At 31.7% G+C, this 23,954-nt stretch overlaps 1 protein-coding gene across 1 annotated transcript in view; it reads right to left on the reverse strand.

Annotated features, from left to right (window-relative positions):
- The window catches only part of LOC118193624 (uncharacterized), a 188,019-nt gene that overhangs the window by 42,799 nt on the left and 121,266 nt on the right, over window positions 1-23,954 (reverse strand). The window contains exons 26-28 of the mRNA XM_085823169.1: window positions 13,795-13,903; window positions 13,619-13,692; window positions 13,288-13,418 (exon numbers count right to left, since the gene is read on the reverse strand). Coding sequence (XP_085679295.1) covers window positions 13,288-13,418; window positions 13,619-13,692; window positions 13,795-13,903 — 314 coding nt within the window. The remainder of the gene's footprint in view (window positions 1-13,287; window positions 13,419-13,618; window positions 13,693-13,794; window positions 13,904-23,954) is intronic.

The following is a 23,954-nucleotide window of genomic DNA, read 5'->3' on the forward strand; positions in this document are numbered from 1 at the left end:
TCCGATAAGTGCGGCAACCCTAGAGGAGAAGTTTCTTACGAGTAGCGAGCAGAGCGAAACAGGCAGGCTGTCGGGCAGTGTGCGCGAAGTTCTTAAATAAAGCTTAATTTTTATTGTGCACTATGTCTTGTTAATATTATATTAATGCAGTAAGAACATAATCTGTGATATGGAATTCGAGGATTGGTGGTAAAAACATAACAGGAAATCACCATAATGGTTAAAAAATTTCTCAAAAGCTAACTTTTAAAATTTTATATCACAATTTTTTTTTTTCCAAAGTGGAAAATGTTTTCAACTTTTTTAAAAGATCATTTTACTGAGAGATAGAGAGTGCTGGCAGTGCACAAATGATGTATATGTTTAGTTTTGGTTTAGAACTAGCAGCTAAAAAATGAAACTACGTAATCAAGTAATTATGAAGAATCATGCCTACATTCGAGAATTTTCGGCATCAATGGAACAATATAATATTTTTTCCTTACTCAAATTAATGATTTATTTTTCTATAATTCGGAGAAATTAGATGCCCTAAGCAATTCAGCAAATCTGAAACATAAGTGATTTTCAGGTCTAGAAAGACAATCACACCAATCATTATGAAAAAATGGGAAAAAAACTCTTAAGAATCTTGATATTATAAATGGCCAAGTAGTTAAAGTGTATTGAATAACAGTAGCTTATCTTAAGATCAAGCCCAGGTAAATGGACTGACTGCATGATTGGTTTCTGTATTCTTCCCATGTTTAATGTAAATATGATTCACTTTCCTTAAAAAGTCTTCCACAAAGACATCCTTTTCCTTAGGTAGATAGCCTACATGTGCTGTGTCACATTCAAATAACTTAAGAACACAGAATTAATATTTTTGAGTCAGAGAGAATCATGTTTTATTACAAAAAAAATGTTTCTAACATTCTTAATATAATTAAAAGAATATAACTCCCAACAAAGACCTAAAAATTGACAGAAAAATAAATATAAATACAAAAATTATTTTAAAATCATTTTTGAATACAAAAAATGATTTTAAAAGTACCTGCAAGCTTTATCGAAAACAACTAAAAACCAGGGTCATTGTCTTACAGCAATTTGATGCATATGGAGCATGTGTATTAATTTAAGATTGTAGAAAAGAAGTACCTATTTTTCAACAAATCATATGGCAAAACCATTACCAATTATTTAAAACATACAGCTTTGTAACAAATCATGGATTTTATTTAAAATCAGAAATTTAAAACAAAATGAACTGCATGCTTTTGTGCCTCTTTTCCTCTCTGCTCCCAAGAGACTGTGTATGCCATCAAGATACAGCATTATTGAAAAAAATACTTTATACAGGGATAATGCATTAAGTTATATTACAAAATCATGAACTGACTAGATAGAGAGTGCTGGCAGTGCACAAATGTTGTACATGTTTAGTTTTGGTTTAGAACTAGCAGCTAAAAAGTGAAACAAACTATGTAATCAAGTAATTATAAAGAATAGTAAAAAATGTTATACATCTTTGCAAATGTAAAGTATGTTAACATTTGAATAGTGGTTAAATTTGAATAGTGGATTAAATCTGATGATGGACGACTCTGCAGCCTGATCTGAAAATAAATACAGAGCAAAATGGATTTAATATTTTGATACTTTTTCCTTCATAATATCTCCCTTTCTCGAACAATGTACTATACTGGATGAATTTACCACAGCTGCATGTGGTTGCTTCGTTGTAAACAACTGAAAGAGAGTGTTTGGTACTATTGAATTTAGAGCACTTTTATTACTATTTTTTAAGTAAGGTGAGTTTTCTGATTAAATGTTTACACTGCTTTCTGTATTTAGTTAAGCTTGGCTTATTTCTAGGTTTCTTTTAAAATTCTTAGTGATAATGCATTAAGTTGAGAGTCCTTTCTAGAAATTTGAAGCATGACTAAAACTGAAACAGAAGTGCTTTTAAAGGACATATTCAGCAAATGTTCAGTTTTTATTTCTCTAAAATAGAAAATTATTCAAAAATGATAAATTTTAGAGGCCATGTGAAATAAACATAAAAACATTAAACTAAATATAAACATTGCAAGAATAAATGCATGGGCTAAGCATGGATTCAGCAGTTTCAATGCATTATTAATATCTATTTTAAGACATAAAAAAACATTGCTATAATTAGGGCTTAAATTCAGCTAGAGTCTAGTTCTGGTACACCTCATCTTTTTATTGAATTACAATTCCAGCCAGAGCACGGTGAAGCTCCAAAAAAGCTGAGATATAATGCTATATTGTGCAAATGAATTGTAACATCAAAAGAAAATTCTGTTATTAATATGATATTTTATTTAGCAGCTAATAAAACTGATATGGGTACTAACTGTAGAATGAATGCTTTAGTTTCTCTGAGAAGAGCAAAATGGGAAACAGCAGCAGCAAAGGATAAAAATTCTCCATGTTCTGTCAGGAAAAGGAATTTTTATGGGCTGTATTCATTTGGTCAAAATGGCTTCAAACAGATTAGAAATCAAAATAAAATGCAGTTTGATTTGAATACTTACTTCCCTTTTAATGGTACTTACATATTAATACAATCACCTTGGCACACTTAGGCACTTTTTTTTACAGAAGGAAAAGAATTGTAACTTAAAATAGCAAACATTTATTACATATATATTTTACATTTTAACTAAGTAGTTAATCTGAAAATCGATCAGCGAACCTACTTATAAGCAGGTTTTTTGTTTCTTCTGTTTTATTGGATATTTCAGGACAATCATTTTAAGAATTCAAAGCAAGTATTCTCTTCATCAGTTTTGTATCAAACTACTTTATTTCTACAGAAATTTTACTGCAAATGCATATTGAAAATTCCACAAGTGCATATTGAAAATTGTGTTCAAGGCTAAAAAATATTCCGATTAGTTTAAAAAAACATTGCAGCTTGGAATATGATAAAAAGAATGCACAGAAAAATTATATAAATCGTTTATTAAAACTGAAGGACTGCTTTGTATATAGCTGTCACAACTTAGTACATTCTGAAAATTAGACAATATCTACTAAGGTGGTTGAGATAATATGTAAGTATCCTTTTATACTCAGTATCATGTTTTGTTTCTATTAGTTTACTCACTTTTCATTTGCTTCATGATTTAACTTAATTTTTATGATGTTTTAAAAAGTTACTATTAATTTTCTCATTTTTATTTAATTTTTATAATACTGTAATTGACTATTTATTCACTTATTATGTATTAATTTAATTAATTCACAAGCACTTTATTCCTTTTATATGTACTTTAATTTTAATTACTGTTTTATCCATTATCATTTTCGTTCCCCATTTCTGATTGCTTTCCATATAAAAACCAGCATTTCTAATTTTAGGAATTACGACCTGGCAGGAATATCAAAACAAATTTAGTGCTTTCCACATACGAGCAATAAAGTAAAGATCTTCGATTAAATAAGCAAATGAAAATATATGTTTAACTTTATAACATAATAAAAAAGCAATTTTATAAAGTTTTAAAAATATTTCCATTTGCTTATGCAAAACGGCAACAGAAAATTAACTGATAAATTGTAGAAATTTTTTCTCAAAACAAGTTTCCTTGATCAGTCTATTGATTCTGCAAATACACTGGTTATCATAAATTAAGGAAAATCACAAAAATCACGATTACTGAAAAAGTTACATGTAGAATTTAATGAAACTTACCCACAATATACAACACATAGTAAGGTATCAAATAACACAAAAATAAATTACCAGACAAATGTGGTAGTATAGAAATTAGCACATGTGTAAAATGAACAAATCGAAGGTGTCAGTTTGCTATTGAAAAAATACCTTCAATACGGAATATGATAGCCTCTAGAAGCAACACAGGACATACAGCGATGTGTGATGCTTTCAATTATGCGGTCCATCAGTTCCATAGGAAGCGAGAGCCATTGCTCTTGCAAAGCAGTTGCAAGCACAACAAGGGTCTGAGGGGGCGGATTAAGACTAGACAGCTAGACGTCTCCCTAAAGCATCCCAAACGTGCTCAATAGGATTCAAGTCTGGGGATCGAGCTGGCCACTCCATTCGCATAATTGTTTCCTGTTGAAGATAATCATCTACGATGCAAGCCCTGTGTGGTCTTGCGTTGTCGTCCCGTAACAGGAAAGCATCACCTATTGCCCCGGCATATGGGCGCACATAAACATTAAGGATATCATCTCTATAAATCTGAGCATTCACGGTTCCCCTTAGAAAGACATGGAGGTCTGTGCATCCACCCAAAGCGATGCCACCCCAAACACAGACACTGCCCCTTCCGTATGCATCTCTTTCACGGATGTTTGACGGATGATAACGGGTTCTATGTTCTCTCCATATCAAATAACGCGTACTATCGCTTTCTAGACTAAACCTGGACTCATCCGTAAAGAGAACTGCCCTCCATTGAACAGGCGTCCAGTGGACATGTTGTTGTGCCCATTGAAAATGGTCCCTCCTACGGCGTGACGTGAGCGGCACACAAATGGCTGGTCACCTCGCATACAGACCACCTTCGTAAAGCCTTCTATGCACAATTGACGTTGACACGAACCTTCTGGTGGCTGCAGCAAGGGAAGATCTAAGAAGAGTCGGAGTAGCGGTTCTATTCCCGTGTGCGCATAATGTCAAATATTGGTCATCGGCGCTCGTCGTAGCAGTTGGCCGTCCTTGGCAGAACCTCCTAGAGGTCGAATCTGTTGTTTGAAATCGCCTCCAAAGTCTATAAACCACAGAAAGATTCACATTTAGCCATCTGGCCACTTCTGTTTGACTTTGTCCTGCTTCTAGTCTCCCAATGGCTCTCCATCGCAATTCTGCAGGCAAATGATGCCTGGAGGTCATTGTTGGTTTGGCTTTTTCTTTTAGGGAATTATCGCTATTTTTGTGATTTTTCCTTAATTTATGATAACCAGTGTATATAAAGCTATATAAAATTCACAAATTTAAATAAGAGAAAAAAGTAAGCAAAATTTAGCATGAATATTTCTTCTGGTCAGAATGATCTAATAAATTGCAGTTTAAAATTTTCCAGGAATGACATAAAAATAAAAAGCAATTTCTCAGTTTATTTCGATCAATGAAAATTCTTGTCAGCCCTTGTACATGGAGAGAAGCAAAGTTTTTTTTCTGAAATGGAATATACATTGAAAAATGTGAAATCACTTAATTGCATTAAGAAATTGTTAAGTTCAATTTTTATTACATAAAAAATTTGAATTTATAATTTTTCTAAATGTAGAGAAATTTCCTTCTACTGATTCCTAATATTTGAAATAATCTAAACCCTAGTCCTATAAATTATCTAAATTTGTAAAATATTTAAGTCTGAAGATGAATGCTCTATATCTTCACCTTGAGAAAAAAAATCAAATCTATATTTTAAGAGTGAAACTTAAATTCTGATTTACTAATTTTGACAATATCAGCATCAAATTTACTAGAATCGAATTTTTCTTAGTACTAAGACAATCAGTAGTTGGTTAACTGATTGTGCATGATGCATAAAGCAAGCAAAAATGCAATCATGACCCTCCGATATAAATTTTTTGTAATTCCTAACTGTTGATATCCAGTTCAAACTAAAAATTAATGAATTTAAAATTTTTATTATATAATTTCACTATTTTATATGCTGCACAGTATTTCACAATGTGCATGTGGGAAATACACTGCTGGCTACCCAAATTGAAACACCAAGAAAGACAAGAGATATCACAACAAAATTTATTTAGTAGATAACATGTTGACCAAGTATCAAATGATTAAATTTATAGACTTCTGTGAAGTGTGGTTTCTTCCAGAATCAGTAGCCAGAGTAGTCGCCATTGTTGAAGATCACTGTTGCCACACGCCTCGATTCAAAGAGACTTTGGATGTGTTCATGGGATACAGCAGACCAAGCAGCTCACATGTTGCCAAAGTTGATCTCGTGTGGCAGCTTGGGATGTAATTTGGGTCAATTGTTCAGCAACCATGGACCACATGTTCTCTATCTGCGAAAGATCCAGAGAGCGAGCCGGCTAGGGAAGCAATTCAATCTGGCGATTGACGAAGAACACTTGGACAATGCGTGCCATCTGTGCTCATGCATTATCCTGTTGAAATATGGCTGTGGGCAAGCCCTGAAGGTAAGGAAGGACACCTCGGAGATGTAGCACTGGCTGTTTAAAGCACCGGCAATGTGTACTAGAGGAGTGCGAGAGTGATATCCAATACCACCCCATACCATAATACCCGGTGTATTGCAGCTGTTCAGCATCCTTTCTTCACGGTGTCTCCAGACTTGAATCCAACCATCGTGGTGTTGCAGACAGAAGTGTGACTCGTCAGTAAAGACAATTTTATTCCATTCTGCCATCCACATCCTTCTTTCATCGAACTATTGGTGGCGGAGACGTCTGTCGTTCTGCGTCAAGGGTAGACGAAGCCGTCTACCCTTGACGTCCTACTTGGACGTCTTGCGGACAGACCACTCTGCTGTAAACGGCGTCGAATGGTATGCACAGACACTGGATGATGCGTTACAGATGTGCTGTGCTATGGTTCGTGATGTGGCTGAGCGATCCGTCACTGCCATGCGCACAATGTTCCTGTCATCACGTGAAGACACTAGATGGTGCGTTACAGACTGAATGTGCTGTGCTATGGTTCGTGATGTGGCTGAGCGATCCGTCACTGCCATGCGCACAATGTTCCTGTCATCACGTGAAGTGATGCACTGAGGTGGATGCGATCGAACACATCTGTCTGTCATACCCTTCTGCATCCAATGGTCACATATCAGCATTATAGTTGTTTGGTTTCGTCCAACATGACTACGGATTTCCCTGAAAGATAATCCACACTCTCAATAGGCCACTATCCTTCCTCTATCGAACTCGGATACTTGATAAAACAATGATCGCTGTTTACTACGAAGCATGATTGATCTTTTTTTTTTTTTTTTTTTTTTTTTTTTAAACAAACACAAAAAAAAAAAAAAAAAAAAAAAAAAAAAACACAATCGCCAAACTTGAAATTGTCAAAAACTCCAAGCTTTAAATAGCGCTTTGAAGTGGTGCCACAGGCGCGCCTGATGTGTGTCTGTGCTGAAATTGTAATCATTTGCATATCTCACCTCCAGTAATGCATGTTGTAAATTTCATGTTATTTGCATGCTTCCTTCAGGGTGTTGCATTTACAGTGGCCAGTAGTGTAATATAGCCAACTCTCAAACATATATAATGCTAACTTCAATTCATTAACATAAATTTAAAAAATTTGATGTGAACCTAAATGTGAGTGGCACCTCAATGAAAGTTCAGGGATATGCTCCAGTTAAGAACATGTTACTACGTTTTATTACATATATATGTAGGTAATGGCTATGTAAGTAACTACTATTGTGCCACCTATATGAAACACAGTTGAATAAGTGTGACAATGAAGATGGTTGTTGATATATGATGTTCCATTCTTATCATTCTTTTTAAAACTACTTTTATATACATGTTAACAAATTTGTTAAAATACTTTATGTCGAAAGTGATGTTTTCCTATAAATATCCTGCATGTATATTTCTAAGAAAGCCAAGGCAATAGAAGGTTTGCAAGTGATGGTATGCAATTTTCACAAAAATAATATAAATTTTTAATTAATACATATTACATAACTATTAAAATAAAAAGCTTTCAGTTTATATTACAATTATATAATAGTAGTAATAAAATAAACTAAATTTTGATTAATTAGCTGCTAAGTTATTGTTTTAAATTACTTGCTAAGTTATGAAGCAATTTAATTTGATTAAAATGTTACCGAAGTAAAACTTTAAAACAATTTTTTTCAACTTATGTGCCCACCATAACCTTATAGAGCTTTGAATAACTCATAGTCAATAATACATGGGTTGGTTGATTTACTAATTTTATTAAAAAAATATAAAGTGCAAAGTCCATAATCCGGAATGATCTATAATCCGGACCTCAAAGCCACAAACTTTTTTTTGTATGCTTTATGCATGCGCGTAGAGAATGTGCATACATTTACGCGCTCTATACTTCCACAGTCATAACACCTTGGTTCTTTACTCTTATTAGGTATAGCGTGTGCTTTATTTTGTGTGTTAGTACTTGAATAACCCTTATTCTTTGTATCTGGAACGCGGATTTTCTCATAAATTTTTAATTTCTCTTTGAATTCAGAAATAGTTTTACACCCATACAAAATAATTTTGTTACTACTCTGATCTGGTATCCTATTGATTACATAATCAAGAATTGATGAATCATCAGCAGAACCGTGACTGGTTATTTCACTCATGGCAATGAAATACTCAGAAAGGGATTAACCAAGTTTTAAGTGTCATTTAAGTCCAGGCATAGTCTAAATGAACACACCTTTTTCTACTTAGCACGATATTATTTGCGTAATCAAAACAGCTTGGCTTAACCCTTTCATGTGCGTGATATTATTTTTATGATTTTTTTAATTAAAAACTCTAGAAATTAAATATTATGATCCTAGAGACAAATAATATCTGAATTTTAAAAATTCTACTCTTGCCCATTGTTCTGTGGGTGGTGGTTACACTGTGAAACCACCGCGTGTCTAGGACTTTGAAACTTACTTAGGGGGGAAAAACTTACCATTTTCTGCATGTGTTTCCAATAAATGACAAAATTTACGGATTTAAAAAAAAAAATATGTATGAATTGCATTATATATAATTTTTTACATTATTTTACAAAGAAAATCATCATAAAAAATTAAAAAATAAACATTTATGTAATTTTTCTATAGCAGTGAAAATATAAGTACCTACATAATAAGGACATTTGTTCTATGAGGTTTCTTCCTTGTGCTACAAAATGTGCACTGCCTGGATCTAAATTTCGCTGGTATATGTCCAGCGTTATTTAGTTTCTTTTCATCTGGCACATGAAATTTGTGGTTTTTTATGTTAATGGGAGGGAGCTTGGTCTTTTTGGCTTTGTACAGATCGCTTGTTTCCCATTCATACTTATTTTATTCGGATTTCGTCCCAAAATATTCAGAAAATATTTTTTATTTAAATAAAACTTCACATGATTTCTATTTTTAATTATAGCAAAGTGTATTTATTTTAAATTTAAATCACAGGAAATAATTTATAAAATCACAATACTAGCTTGGGGAGAAAGTGTGTTGAGGTCAGAGAAAAGCCTCTGGAAAAGAAAGACCCTTTTTACTGGGCAGGTGCATGTATTGTTTAGTAATAAAATAATTCTGTAGTTTCAAAGCCCCTTACCTATACCCAGGTAAAAATACGCATTCCTATTTGAAAAGCAAGCAAACGCCATTGAGAAGCGAACGCCAGTGGTTTCAAGACGTGACCACTGAGCCTCTAGAGGATTGTGAGCATAGTGACACAATGCTCTAATGGCGCAGTGGTTGCGCCCTGAAACCACATAGCAAATGCCATACATATAGAGGGTTTTATTTGTATATGCAATTTAATTATAGCATTTTTTATTGTTTATGATAGAAATCATGATGTGCGATGACTAACTTTTGAAATTTACAGTTGTTTATGTTAATAAAAGGAAGTTATTTTGTTTCATCGAAAACGAATTTTAAAAGGCATCCAATTTGAAATATTACTACCTAAAACGTATGATTCTGCAGTCATTTTATGTTATTTATAGTTAAAAGATCAGTAATCAATTCATCTTCACTCAAAAATTTCGGAAAAAAGAGGAGGAAAAAATTTGAAAAATGGGGGTTTTAGGGCGCGACCACTGCGGGTCAAAGGATTAATGATTTGTTTCTCTAACTATTCAGAAATCTGTTTATCAATTTCACGCTGCTCTGCGGAGGGGAAGGGAAGTCGTGGCGCGTAATGAACTGGAAGTCAGCACTATCCTCATCTTCAGGGCAGATGTTTTTATTTTATTCAGCTTATAATTCCTTACTAAATGTAGTATTTCATCTCGATGTATTCCGTGTTTGATATGATTTAAATCAAATTCCTCATCATTATAAATATTACGAGTACACATCAAATAATTGTTTTTTAATTTCGACTATGCGTAATGTATACTTTACACATGCGCGCTTTGAAAGAAGTGTTTAATAAAGTAAACAAATAAATATCAAGCTTTTTTTTTTTTTTTTTGTAAAATTTTATACCCTTTAGATCATAATTGCTCTTTATTTTAAAAATTACGGTTTCATATTTTTAATTGTATAATTTCTACATGCTATCTTACCGGATTTAAATTGATGATCTTTAATTCGGAAAAACCACTAATCCGAAATCACCGAAGTCCTGACGAGTCCGGATTATGGACTTTGTACTGTATACGCTAAAATTAAAATGTTAATTTTTCTGTGAAGATTATAGCATCCTTATTCACTGAGCTAGTCATAAATAATATCAAATGTTTCTGATAGTTTTGCTTGAATATTGAATGGACTTTAGATATTTTCATATAATTAGATTTTTTTTAAAGAGACAGATAAATCTTCTAAATGGCAAAGAAATGCATTATTTTATCAGTTATCCTGTAAAAGAAATAGCAAAATGTAATTTTTCTAGGCACCTCCAATTTGAAAAGATTGAAAGTTTTTACAATAAGACTATGCATATTGTTTATAATTAAAACTAATTATTTATTTCACTACTCATTTATTAAAATTTCCCCCCTTAATAAACAAAACCAAGTTTCTTTGATATAATAGCAAATTTATCCTAAATTTCTTCCTCATTTAATTTAAATGAAAAGCCTGAAGAATAAAATTTGAAGCAAGACTATTTAATAAAGATTCAAATTATAACACTTGTTTCAGATGCAGTTCTCCTAAAATAAGATTTTAAGAAATAAAATTATCTTTCTGCACCAGAAGTGGCACCAGAAATGGAAAAAAATCTCTATTTAAAAAAATAAATCTAAATCAGAGATCCCCCAACCTTTTTCTTGCATTGACCCCTTTAAAAAATGATTTTCTTAATCAGTCTCATAGACAACAGACTAAGAATATGAATAAAACCTTTGAAACAAATAGCTTATTAAATCTGCTGTATTATTTTCTGCACAAATATTATTTTTATGTTTTCAGACACAAATTCATATTTTAATTACCTAAAAGCTTGATTTTAATTAATGTGATAACAGTGCTTGATGTATTAACACAGTAACATGATGTATTAACACAATAACTTACTACAGAAAACAAGAAATAGACTGAATATTTCTGATCTAGGTGATTTAAGAATAACTTACTACAGCGTGCTTCCACTGAGTAAGTAGAAGTCAAGAAAAGTTCATTGAGTAAAAACTTTAATTTTAGGATATTTCTCTTGGATGACCTCTAAATTCTAACACTTAACATATCCATTTGTTTTGAAAACTTGCTTTATTTGTATCATAAAGCTTTATGTCAGCAAATAATTAATTTCAAATTTTATTAATCCATTTTTTGTAATCAATTGGATCTTGATTATGCCTGTAAATTACTTGACGCGTTATTTGGTTCTCGACCTCCAATTGACCCCTTGTCTTTACAGACCCCATTTTAAAATTTAAAGGATTCACAGGGGATTCATATTGACCCTACTGGGAATTCCTGATGTAAGAATTAAATTACTGATTCAGAATAAGCAGTAACAGCTATATGCTTAAAATAAGGACTGTCTTTGTGAAAATTTTCAAACAAAATCTGACTTATATCGCATGAATTCACAAACATGAAAATTCATGCAGCTAGCCAGAAAATAACACGAGCTGAACTAGCAGCTTTATACAATTTTAGTCTCTTAGCCACTGAAGGACTTGTCTTTTCATAAGGAATATTCATTCTGAACTGCTAGTTTAACTACTGTAAACATAACTACTTAAACCATTAAAGCTGGCTTCAGTGACAAAAAATCAATTTTATTGCAGAATTCTGTAACAATGATTATACTGATATTTTTTTTATTTATAATTACATAACTATACAATTACAGAATATTTTTCAATGCACTCAGTTATTCAAAAAAAATTTTAATTCTTCATTTGAAAACTCTCACACTGGTCTTAACTATTTTGTCTTTTCTGGCATCTCTAAAAAAAGGGAAATGAATTTGTTTCCTCTTCATCTCCCAAATACAAGCTTGCTATGTGTGTGTGCATGTGTATATGTAGCCAAAGTATGTAATGTAGATAAAATGAATTTGAAATATATAAAACATATCAATTCACTCTTTTGTTAATGTTTAGCAGCAATAAAAATTAATGAGCAATATTTATAGATAATAAATTCCAAAAAGAACTTAAAATTACTTTAACACAAAGTTATTTTGTAATCAAATATCTTTAACAAAGTGTAGTCATATGTATATCAATTTATACTTCAGCACTTTAAAATGCTATTTTGCATCAATTTTATTTTAACTGATTATAAATACAAAAGGTAAAAAATTTTATGTAAGACTAATTTATATTACACAAAGAATAAAATACCTTATAATAACAATAACCAGTTATTAGACAGTACATAAATGGTTAGCCTACAATGAGATACAAAATTTATGGCATTAGGTACATGTTTCGTTAATTATAATAATGATAACAATTACGTACATTACAAATCCAAGAATCAGATACATTATAAATTATCTTGGTGAGAAATATTATTGAAAGATAAAAATAAAGATATAATGTTTTAATTTTGGTTTTAAATCATCACATTATGAAACAATTTTAATTTTATTAAAAAATTATTGAATTAAGAATTATTGTTACAATTGTTTTAAACTAGTGTGCCACTATACCCTTAATATCCTTATGTTCTTCAAATAATGGTCATATAATATACACGTTAATGTGATTACTATTCTTATTTAAAAAAAAGTATTAAAAGTCCATATGTTAAAATTAAAATGTGCACCTTTCTGCACAGATTCCAACATTCTGAATTTGAAACATAAATTACCAATCTTATGCCATCTTAAATAAAAACATCTCAGAAAATCTGAAATTTGCCTGGCTACACGAATGATTAATTAAAAGACTTCACGCCTTGTAGAATGGTAATATTTGCAAGACCATATGGATGACCTTATGTAAAAAGATTTGAAAATGCAAAGATAAATTAGAGACAATTTTTATACATATAATTATTCAACCAGTATTTATTTTGCTTCACCAAAATAAAGACAAAATAATAATTCAGAAAGAAAATGATAAAAATTGCAGCTAATACTAAATAAAAATAATCACTGGAATAAAAGAGAGAAAATACTTACATTGATATTGTAAGCCCAAGTCCACTTGGAGCTATAAATTCCATAGGTTTCTCACCAACAATGATATTTTTTAACATAGCTAAAACAAGTCGAATAGTAAGATCTACAATCGTTCTTATATGACCCTCAGCCTTTGTTAAAAAAAAAAAAAAAAAAAAGTATTAAAATCATCACTCCAAAAACATAGCACAGATTTTAAAGTAATATACTGTACTTTTGCTTTAATATATTTATTCAATCTAATAAAAGAAGTAAAAGATTTAAATTGATTTTAAGTGATAAAAAAATATGCAACTTTTCAATTAGAACAAATAAAAGTAGAACTATATACTTGTTCTCTTTCATGTTTGATCACAGCTTTTGTCAAGGCATCTTCCAATGGAATGGTGCCATCAAAGAAGCTATCTAGAAATTTATATGAAAAATTAAGAATCTTTTTTGAAGGAAGCAAAGTTAAATATTGTGTAAAAATCCAACAAAATAATGAAAACAAATTTAGTTAAATACCTTTTTCTTCTTCCCCATATAAAGGAATTTCAACATCATATTCAAAGTCTAAAGCTTTGGTTCTATCAGTAGGTAGTACAACTCCAGATATCAATTGTTCTGTCATTCTCTGTAATATTTTTAAAATTTAATCATATTCCTAAGTTTTATTAAATTTTTCTAGAAAAATACAGACTATAGAACCAAATATTCATTTAACTATTAAATTAAAAATGAAAAACAGAATGATTTCTGTGCAATACACTTTAAAGTTAATAAAAATGAAGAAATCATAGAAGAGAATTATTACTAGTCATAATGTGATTGGACAGTAATATAATCTGAAATGATTAAATTTCATTCAATATATATGCTAGAAAAAATCATATTAGTCACTGGATACTCATAGGAAATTACTTAACTGAAGCACATATGATATCAGTATAACATAGATCTACTATTCACCACTATCACAGATCTCCACAGAAAAATTTCTTTCATTCAGATGATGTCTTTAGGTGCTTCCCCCCTACTCATCTTGCAACATGGCAAAAAATTCTGCGGTGGTTTTGAGGCAGTTTGGTCTAGCTTTCAACTAAAAAATGTTTGACTGGGTTAGCACTTCAAGCTGGCCAGTTGAGTTCATTCACTCCCATTTCTTCATATCATTTGATTATGGCTTTTACTTTATATACAGGTGAATTATCTTGGTGAAAATGATAAAGGCAGTTCAAACTATTGTCCTAGAGTTTATAGCATAGATTTATCCAATATTAGATCAACATCATCAGCTTCAGCAGTTAAAGCTTGAGGTTAAAAACCAATGAGTCAAAATCAACTCTCCCTCCACCTTCCCAAATAAGCTTATTTCATAACATTGCCTACTATTTGCTAGATTCATATATAACTACTGGAATGTTATAACATGTACTTTGGTTCATCAATTCATACAATAATCTTCCACTGTTTACAGTCTAGAGATGACTTGTTTTGCACTATTGTAATTGACTACAAGTGTTAAGTTTAGTATCAGCCAATTTGTCTCAGAAACCAAGCATAAATGCCAGTAGATGAATAGTATAAGAATTAGCATCACTCCCACATGTCAATTAAAAGTCTATTGTTATGATTCTAAGCTTACTAGTTTGACTTTACTAGACCTTGAAGACATCAGCCTATCATTTTTTCCCCCATATCAAGTTGGAAGTTTTATAACCACTTGCCTTTTCATTTCACTATTACAAATCAGGGTTCGTATGCATTTCTGCACACGGAAATTAAGTACTTTTAAGGACTTTTAAGGACAATTAATGAAAAAATTAAGGACCTATGAGCAAATGGCAACTGAATAAAATTCAATTAAAAATATTATCTATACTGAATTTCACTTTTGTAATACCATCCTAAAAATAAAATAGATTCCTAAGTAGTATGCATTATTACTAAACATGAATTAATTAACATAATTACTAATAAGTTTGAGAATAAAATAAACGTTAAGCAATTTATCAAGTAGCAATAAATATTTTACACTTAGAATAGTTGGACATATTTGAAAGAAGATATGTGACATTTATGTTTTACTAACAGTCAGCTTTATGCTGAATTTTTTTCACATACTTAGTCAGTCTAGAGGTTTAGTAAATAGCAGGTAGATTTTATGTCAAACGGCATAGGTTAAAATGAGAATTAAGATCATAATCAGCATGATTCATAACAAAAGACTGAATGTTGTTACCGCTGCTGCTTGTCTAGAGAGAGAGCTGCTGATTAGAAAAAACCTGAAAGGCCAACAATGTAGGCATGGTTGGCAAGTTTTGAAAGTTAGTTGGGCTGTGTCTAATGCAGTTTGTGCCGTAGCTTCTTGTAGAGTTCAAGGATTGTAACCCAGTTAATATACTTTAAGGAGTTCCACTAAAACACCACAGGTGATAAGTTGTTTTGTAATATTTCAGGTCTCACTAGTTGCAAAGAATAAGTTTTACATGAATTTTTACAATTTTGTGTTTTATCTTGTGACCATGGTAAGGATTAATGAAAGGCAATAACTTGCTTTAATATGTAGAGATAATTTTTAAAGGTAAGCAGTTAGTTATAAATAATTAAATCAGGTAGTTTGATAACCTTAGTCATTATGGATTTACATGACCACTATTAAATTTTATTTTTTAACAATATTTGTTAAAAAAGCCCTATTAAAATCAAAATCTAATAAAATTTCACAGTTTAAAATACATGTAATTTATGACATTGATTCTTAAATGATTAGGATATTTATACATTAAAAGCTACAAAACATTTATGTTTTATAACAACAACACTCAACAAAATATTTATTCGACAATTTAATTTGAAGCCTTCCCAAAGATTTTGGGTAGTTTATATCGATTTCCTTCTCTTTAAGCATTTTTTTCTAACAATTACAGATTTGTCTCAATGTGCAAACCAATGCTCTCGCTAGTTTCGGTGTGCTTTATCTCCTAACTTGTCAACCTCTCCACAATGTACCTGTGAGGGTTTACTTGATCTGGTAGAAGTTAAATAGTCCAGAACCCCTGACAGACGTGAAGCATATTATCGCTATGTAACTACAATATCAACGAAAGGTTTAAATAAGCCTCTTATTTAAAAAGAACTTTGAACATAAAGGCATGTTCTAATGCTAACAAAATCAATTACATCTCAGGGTGACGTAATTAAACAAGAATAGTCAAATTCGAACTAAAAATGTGGAGTAGTGGTCAAAGATTATACGAGGGCCATCCAGGAAGTAGATTACGTTTCCGTCTGTGTCCGCTAGGGGCGGGGCTAGCGCGGCCATCTTGGGGTCAGAGCGTTGCGCAGCTCAGTCTGCATCTAGCCGTGCTAGTGAGAGGTTCGTGCTGTGCTCCGTTCAGATACTGTGACGGTTTGAAATGTCTGCGTTAATTGAAAATCCCGCGAGCTGCGAGGTGCGCTCAGTAATAAGGTTTCTGACTGCAAAAAACTGTAAACCGATAGAAATCTATCGGCAGCTTCGTGAAGTGTATGGGGACAACATTATCACTGAAGGTGGAGTGCGTCAGTGGGTCATAAGATTTCAAAATGGCCGAACCAATGTTCACGACGAAGATCGAAGTGGGAGACCCAGCATAGTGACCGCCGAACTTCTCGAAAAAGTCGATGCTAAAGTCCGTGAAAATCGAAATTTCACAATAACGGAACTTTCTTTGAGTTTTCCACAAATTTCGCGAAGTTTGTTGCACGAAATCATCAGCGAAAAGCTTGGTTACCACAAGTTTTGTGCAAGATGGAAGGCAAGAAGAGGTAACGAAGTGGTTGAAGGCGCAGGCGGCCGAATTTTTCGACGAAGGAATTTCCAAGCTCGTACATCGCTACGATAAATGCCTTAATATGTATGGTGACTATGTAGAAAAGTAGTATTTGAGTGTGGCTTTCATCTGTATATAATAAAATTTGTTTCCTATACTTTGTTTATTTTTTTATTCCAAAACGTAATCTACTTTCTGGATAGCCCTCGTACAATTTAATTTTAATTTAATCTGGCTCAGTAACTCTATCATATGAGGAAATAGAAATAGAAAATTATAGTAAAGGCTGAAATCATAAGCAGTTGGGTAATTTACATAATAATAACTGCACATGTCTTTGAAGAATAATTTTCTTTATGTATTCAGTTTCTTTCTTCAACACGTTTCGTTTTCATTTTAGAATTTTTTGATTTAATTAAGGATTTCTGTTATTCTGAAAAACACTAAATGCATTTAGAATGTATAGAAAAAGCGGCTAATTTTATTTCTTTAGTAATATGAATATTTAGAAGAAATATGAAGTATATATGGTAAGGGCTGGTTATAGAGCTGATGTGGCAGAATTTTTAGAATTTAGACCAGGCATTCGAAGCAGAATTTAGAAAGGCACCAGGCAGCAGAATTTAGGATCCACAGAGATTGCATCAGGTGGGAAAATGCCTAGTGCCAGCTATGTGTATGATGCATTAAAACATATTAGATGAATCTTTTAAATTATAAGTTTTCAATTTCTTTATTAATAAAAAAATCTCTTTCTATAATGCCTGCCCATATGATAAAAGCATTTTTGATATTTTCCACACTTGAGCCTAGTGAAGAGTAGAGAAAATAAAGGGAAGATAAACATGTTAAGACTCTAGTATCAGGAGTAAAATATTCAAATATTATGTTTTCATTGTTCTTCCAGACATTCTCCAAAAAGTAAGAAATTCATTGCAAACTTTCACTAAAATACATCCATTACATGTTGAAACAATGGAGACATTTTTCATTTTGTCACATATTTCTCGAATCTTCTAGAATTGTGGGTCTATAAATCTTGCTTTCAAATCCTTCTAAATTTTCCAAGCAGCAATGTCTAAAATCCTAAAGAAAAATTTATCCCTACCAATTCTGTAACAGCAAAAAGCCAGAAATATTTTGGTTAAGAGGGAGGGGAAAAGGTGTAAAATTAATTTTATAGAGAAAACTGATGCATATTCTGAGAATTTTGAATATTCTGAGACAATTACATGGGGAAAATCTCCGCGAAAAGTGCAGAATCGCCCACTGCTTGGCGCGTTTTTAAGAATTGCACATACTCGGTATCCATGTACACATCGACCTATTTTCACTTAAAAAAATATCCCAGAATTGCACAAAAATGGCATTGCGCACTTCCTTAACTTAATTCTTGTACACATCGACCTATTTTCACTTAAAAAGTCAAAGAAAATTGACAAAAATCCACTCTTACTATGAAACTCTTACTATGAAAAAATTGAAAAGAAGATATTTTTAATTAATTACATAGCTAATTTTGCTTTTGCTAAGAGCTGTTTCATAAATTATGCTTTAGAGCATTATACCTTGTTTACTTTTCAGATTCAAAATATTGTACAATAAGTTGCCAAAATGAAACTTTATAACATGACAGAAAAATAAAAATGTTTTTATTTTAATGTTACTTTTTAAATATACTTATATATTTAAAATAATATACATTATATTACCATTATTTTAATGAAATTTATCAATGTTATGATGTTTTAAAAAAATCGTTGAAAAATTCTGAGATCTCGGAATTAAAAATTTTGTATAGAAGCTGATCTTAAAATCGCCAAAATATTGATAAGTCGCCAAATTTAGAACCATTTAATAAAAGAATTCACATCCCCAAAGCGAAAAGTTGTTTAAAAGCTCTTTATAAAAAAAATGAATTTCAAAATGCTTATTTTTCACTTCTTGCTTAGAAACTCGAGTATTCCATCATTTTTATTAAAAATAGAAACAAATTATAACCCATTCAAAAGATAACCATATATGTCAGTGAATCGCCAAAAATATTCCCCCAACATGCCAATTCACACTCAAAATGGCAGTCATAAAAACAGACAGAAATTTCAGATGATTAAAATTAAGGACCTTCTACTGAGTTTGGCCAAAATTAAGGACTTTTAAGGACCAAAAATCGATTCCAAAAAATCTAAGGACTTTTAAGGACTCTTAAGAATCGTACGAACCCTGCAATGGTATCTGGAATTTGTCAAAAATCTCACAGATGGAATGATTGAATTGGTGGACATTGGTAATCATATTTCACTCAGCTCTCATTGTGCATCAGTTTCGATAGCTATAGCTAGCATATATTTCTATTGGATGGCTGGTCATTAACGAATACAAATTATATATGTTAATCTTCTAATGACTCACAACATCATTGAAAATTTAATATTTAAGACACTATTTTTTTCAATCTGTTCTTTTTCTGTCTTTCTATAAACCATTATGAATATTATACTAAAATCATAACACAGCTTTAAATTTGTGCATTTTTTAGTATTTTTGTTCCTTCTCTTTCAAATTTTTAAGACTAATAAAATGTTTCTGCAATTAAGAAATAATTAACCTCTAAATATCCATTTTTATACAAACAATTGATACTTTCTAAAATTGATGATATAAAAACTAATTTTATATATTAATTTTAAAAATTAAGAAAATTTTATTATTTTTTTTTAAATTATTGCATCACCTAAAAAGTTATGTGGGTTTGTTTTTTATGATAAGTACAAATGAAGTATTTCAAAAACATAAGAACTTTACATTGATTCATAAAACATCACTTTATTGTATGCCTTTTTGCCCTCTCTCAGACAGCTTTACTCACAAATAAGTTATCGACTCACTGTTTGATAGCCTCCAAAGAAGCAAACTCTAGACCATTCAGAGAATTTTAAAGTGACCAGAAAAAATGAAAATCCAAAAGGGTTAAGTCTAGTGAATATAGAAGGTGACACAAAACATATCAGCCATATTCAATAATAAGTCTGAGATTCATCAAGGGCCCACTAGCAGCCTGAGAGGTAAAGTTGCTGAACACTGGTAGTTCAGTCCAATTTTCGAATCCCGCAAGAGTGCTGGCTGCATGGGTGTTTTCGTGGTTTTCCCCATGTATAACGTGCACACAAGCCAATTTCCATCAGAAAGTCCTCCATAAAGGCATCCCTCCCCTTAGGCAGATATTACTCGAGTGCTTTGCCATAATCAAAATAAACCAAACCGATATTGATCAAAATATGGGTCTGCGCATTGTCATGATGGAAGGCAACACCTCAAAAATTGGTCAGTTCTAGGCACTTTGCTTGGATTTTTGGTTTTAAAATAATAATATTTGGTTTTAAAATATAATTTCATAATAATATTTTTTGAACCTATCATCTGTTTTGATGACAACAACTCATAGTATACATTTCCTTTGTAGTCATCCCAAACATAAAGCATTATTTTTCAAGAAGCAGCCCTCTTGATGTTACTAAAGGATGTTCTTTTGGCTTACTTCATGATCTTTTTCTTGTGACATTACTGCATAGCATCCATTTTTCATCTCCAGTAATGAGCCAATTCAAAAAAGGAGCTTCTTTTTTTTTTTCACAAAGACTCATATGCAAAAGCTTGAGCAAGCACAGTTTGCTTTGTTAAAGTATGGACTACTCATACATCATAGAAGTTTACATACCTAGTCTTCTTCAAATGATCATGTACTATATTTTTGGACTATACATTCTGTCAGATAGTTCCTAAACTATATAACTTGGATTTTCAGCAATAACTTTTTTTAACAGGTCCTTGTTTCCAAAGGATGGCTGTCCAGAGGGCATCATCTTTGAGGTTAAAATTTCAACATGTAAACTTTTCAAATCTCCTTTGAACTGGCTCATCAGAAACAGCACATTTCCATATGTAGCTATGACGCACAAACTTGATGATCAGCCTGACTAGCATTTTATCTCTCTTTTAAAATAAAAGAGCATAACAGAAATGAACTTTTGGGTTCTCCATTCATAGTAATGTACTGAAACAAAAATTTTGCCACAACACATGCTAGAATTATGTAACACGATGCAGAAAAGACATCATTTAAAAATTTGCTTCAATAAAGGTCAATTGATCAGCAATAACAAAATAATTAGAAACAACATGCTTCGATCTGAGAAAGCACAGAACTTTTCAGATGATACAACATTTATAATATATAGAATTCTGATAAACCACCCTCTAAGTTGCACAGATGAGTGAATTCTGTTAGGTTTTGTTTGCTTGTCAGTTTAGTTTACATTTTCCCTTTCTAATTTTTTAATTAAATTTAGATTATTTGCACACATATGTGGGGATCGATGACCAAGGCTGACTTAGCGAATTACCAGCAATGACGTCATTCCAGCACAGCGCAGTGTGAAGCATTCCAGACAGCGTCAGATAGCGTCCAGACGTGGATGAGAGTGGAGAAGTGAGCAGACGGCTCACTCGTCTTCAAGAGTTGAAGACAGATGGTCTTCTTTAGATGTTTCGCCTTTAGCTGTTATGCCTTTAGCCGTACATATTATTTAAAGCTAGCCATAGACGTTTGTGTGAAAGGACTGAAATGTTCATCATTACATGAATCTTGCAACATTAATTTTACTTAACCTTTATCACTTTATTCTATTTCTTATTATTAAAATAAAGCATTTAAAAATGCTACGTTCGTGCTCTCTGTCTCAAAAGAAAACCCTACAAATTTTGGCGATTACCCGTGCGGCCTCGAACTCGAAAGTGTGCGAGTGACATTATGAACTGTGTCTTGAACTGTGCACTGAGTGAACTATTCTTACAAGTTATTCGATTTATTGGATTACTGTTTAAGTATGTGGATTACCCCTATTGAAGACGATCATCTGTCAGGTGAGTACAAAACTTTCTTTCCAATATGAAGTTAGTAGAAATTCGAGAATTGGAAGCAGCTTTAAAGAACAGTAAAAGTTCTGAAATCAAAAGTTTGCATAAGCTTATTTTTAATACTGATGGAGATCGAAATAACCGGAAAAGATTATGTGAATTTTCTGGCTTTACATTTAAACCAGATTCTGAAGAATTTAATAAGAAAATAGATACAGTGCAGAATAGTTTTACTTTGAATGAGTTAATTAAAGTTTGCAATGTATTGTGCATAAATTCAGAAGGTTTAAAATCAGAAGTCGTAACCCGCATTGTCTCTTTCCTATGTGATTTATCTGTATTATTTGAAAATATTTTGCATGAAGAAATTAGTGATATTGAAGATGAAACTGTTAATAAAATTTCTGAAGTAGTGCTTGATGATAATCAAAGAGACAATCCTGGTTTTAACGAGTCTCAAGTAAATAACAGTATTCAGCTTCCAATTCAAGATCATTTTAAACCTCATCTTAGTTTTTCGGATATTGAAAGTATTGTTAATCCTTTTTCTGGTAATGCATATGAAAATGTTGATAAATGGATTGATGAATTTGAAGATGTTATAAATTCTTTGAAATTGAGTGATTTGCATAAATTAGTTTTTGCTAAAAGATCATTAAAAGGTAAAGCGAAACTATTTATTTAGAGTGAACCTAAAGTTAATGACTGGTGTAAGTTAAAAAAGCTTTTGAAATCTGAATTTGGTAAAGCCTTTAATTCAGCTGAATTGCATGAAATGTTATGTAAGTGTAAATTAATGCCTAATGAATCTTTAGATGAGTATTTTTTGAAAATGAACGAAATGTGTTCGCAAGGTAACATTGAAGATGCTTCATTAATTAAATATGTTATCGATGGTATTTCCGATTCGGTGGTGAGGAAAACTATACTATATGGTTGCGAAACAATACCTGAATTTAAACAAAGGCTTAAAATTTATGATAAAATGAGATCGAACAATGATAAGTTTAAAAATCCGAAACCGAAAGTAGACACTCAAGTTAAAGATAGAAGTAAGCTTGCGTCATCAAAGTGAAATCAATCTAACGTTAATAAGGTCAAATGTTTTAATTGTGAGGAATATGGGCATAAGTCATGGCACTGTGTAAACAAATCGAAGGGAATAAAATGTGTTAAATGTAAAAAGTTTGGGCATAAATCAAGTGATTGTCAAAGCCAGAACCCCGAGACACAACAAGCAGCTTTAGTACAACGAATTTCTGATAAGAATAGGATTATGAAGACTGTAGAAATAAATAATCATTTAGTGGATAGTCTAGTTGACACTGGTTCAGATGTGACGATATGCAGCATAGAGTTACACAAGCAGATTGGTACTCCTAGTTTAAATTGTAGTGATATCACATTAAACGGAATTGAATCAAAGCAAACGTATCCCATCGGCTTTTTCATTTCTGATATTTTAATTGATAGTTTTTTACTTCGTACGAAAATTTATGTGGTCAAGTCGTTATGTAATCAAATTGTATTAGGTTTGGATTTAATGAATCAGTTTAACTTCTCTTTTACTGAGAATGGCCTTCAAATAATTTCTCATCGGAATAAAAGTAATGTAAACTCGATAACTGCTGAGTCATCTCGAAATTCTAACGTTCGTTGCATTATGGGAAATTTGAATATTGCTGTGTCATTGAAGAATGTTTATGATCTTTCTCAATAGTCTGGTGTCTCTGTTAATGTAAACAAAAACCCGAAAGCGGAAGTGGCTTAAAAATTAATTACCTTTCACATCTGGTGAATGCTATTTCTGTCAACGAGATTGATTTATTGCATATTTCAAATGTGGAACATAAAGAAAGACTGTGTAATTTAATTAATTCGTACCAGTCTCAGAAAAATAGACAATCTGACTTTAAGATGCAAATAAATTTATGCGATGAAATTCCTGTCTGT

This window comes from Stegodyphus dumicola, chromosome 9 (genome assembly GCF_044657685.1).
Source record: "Stegodyphus dumicola isolate Sdum_Otavi_A_Nest chromosome 9, ASM4465768v1".
In the NCBI taxonomy this organism is placed as follows: Eukaryota; Metazoa; Arthropoda; class Arachnida; order Araneae; family Eresidae; genus Stegodyphus; species Stegodyphus dumicola.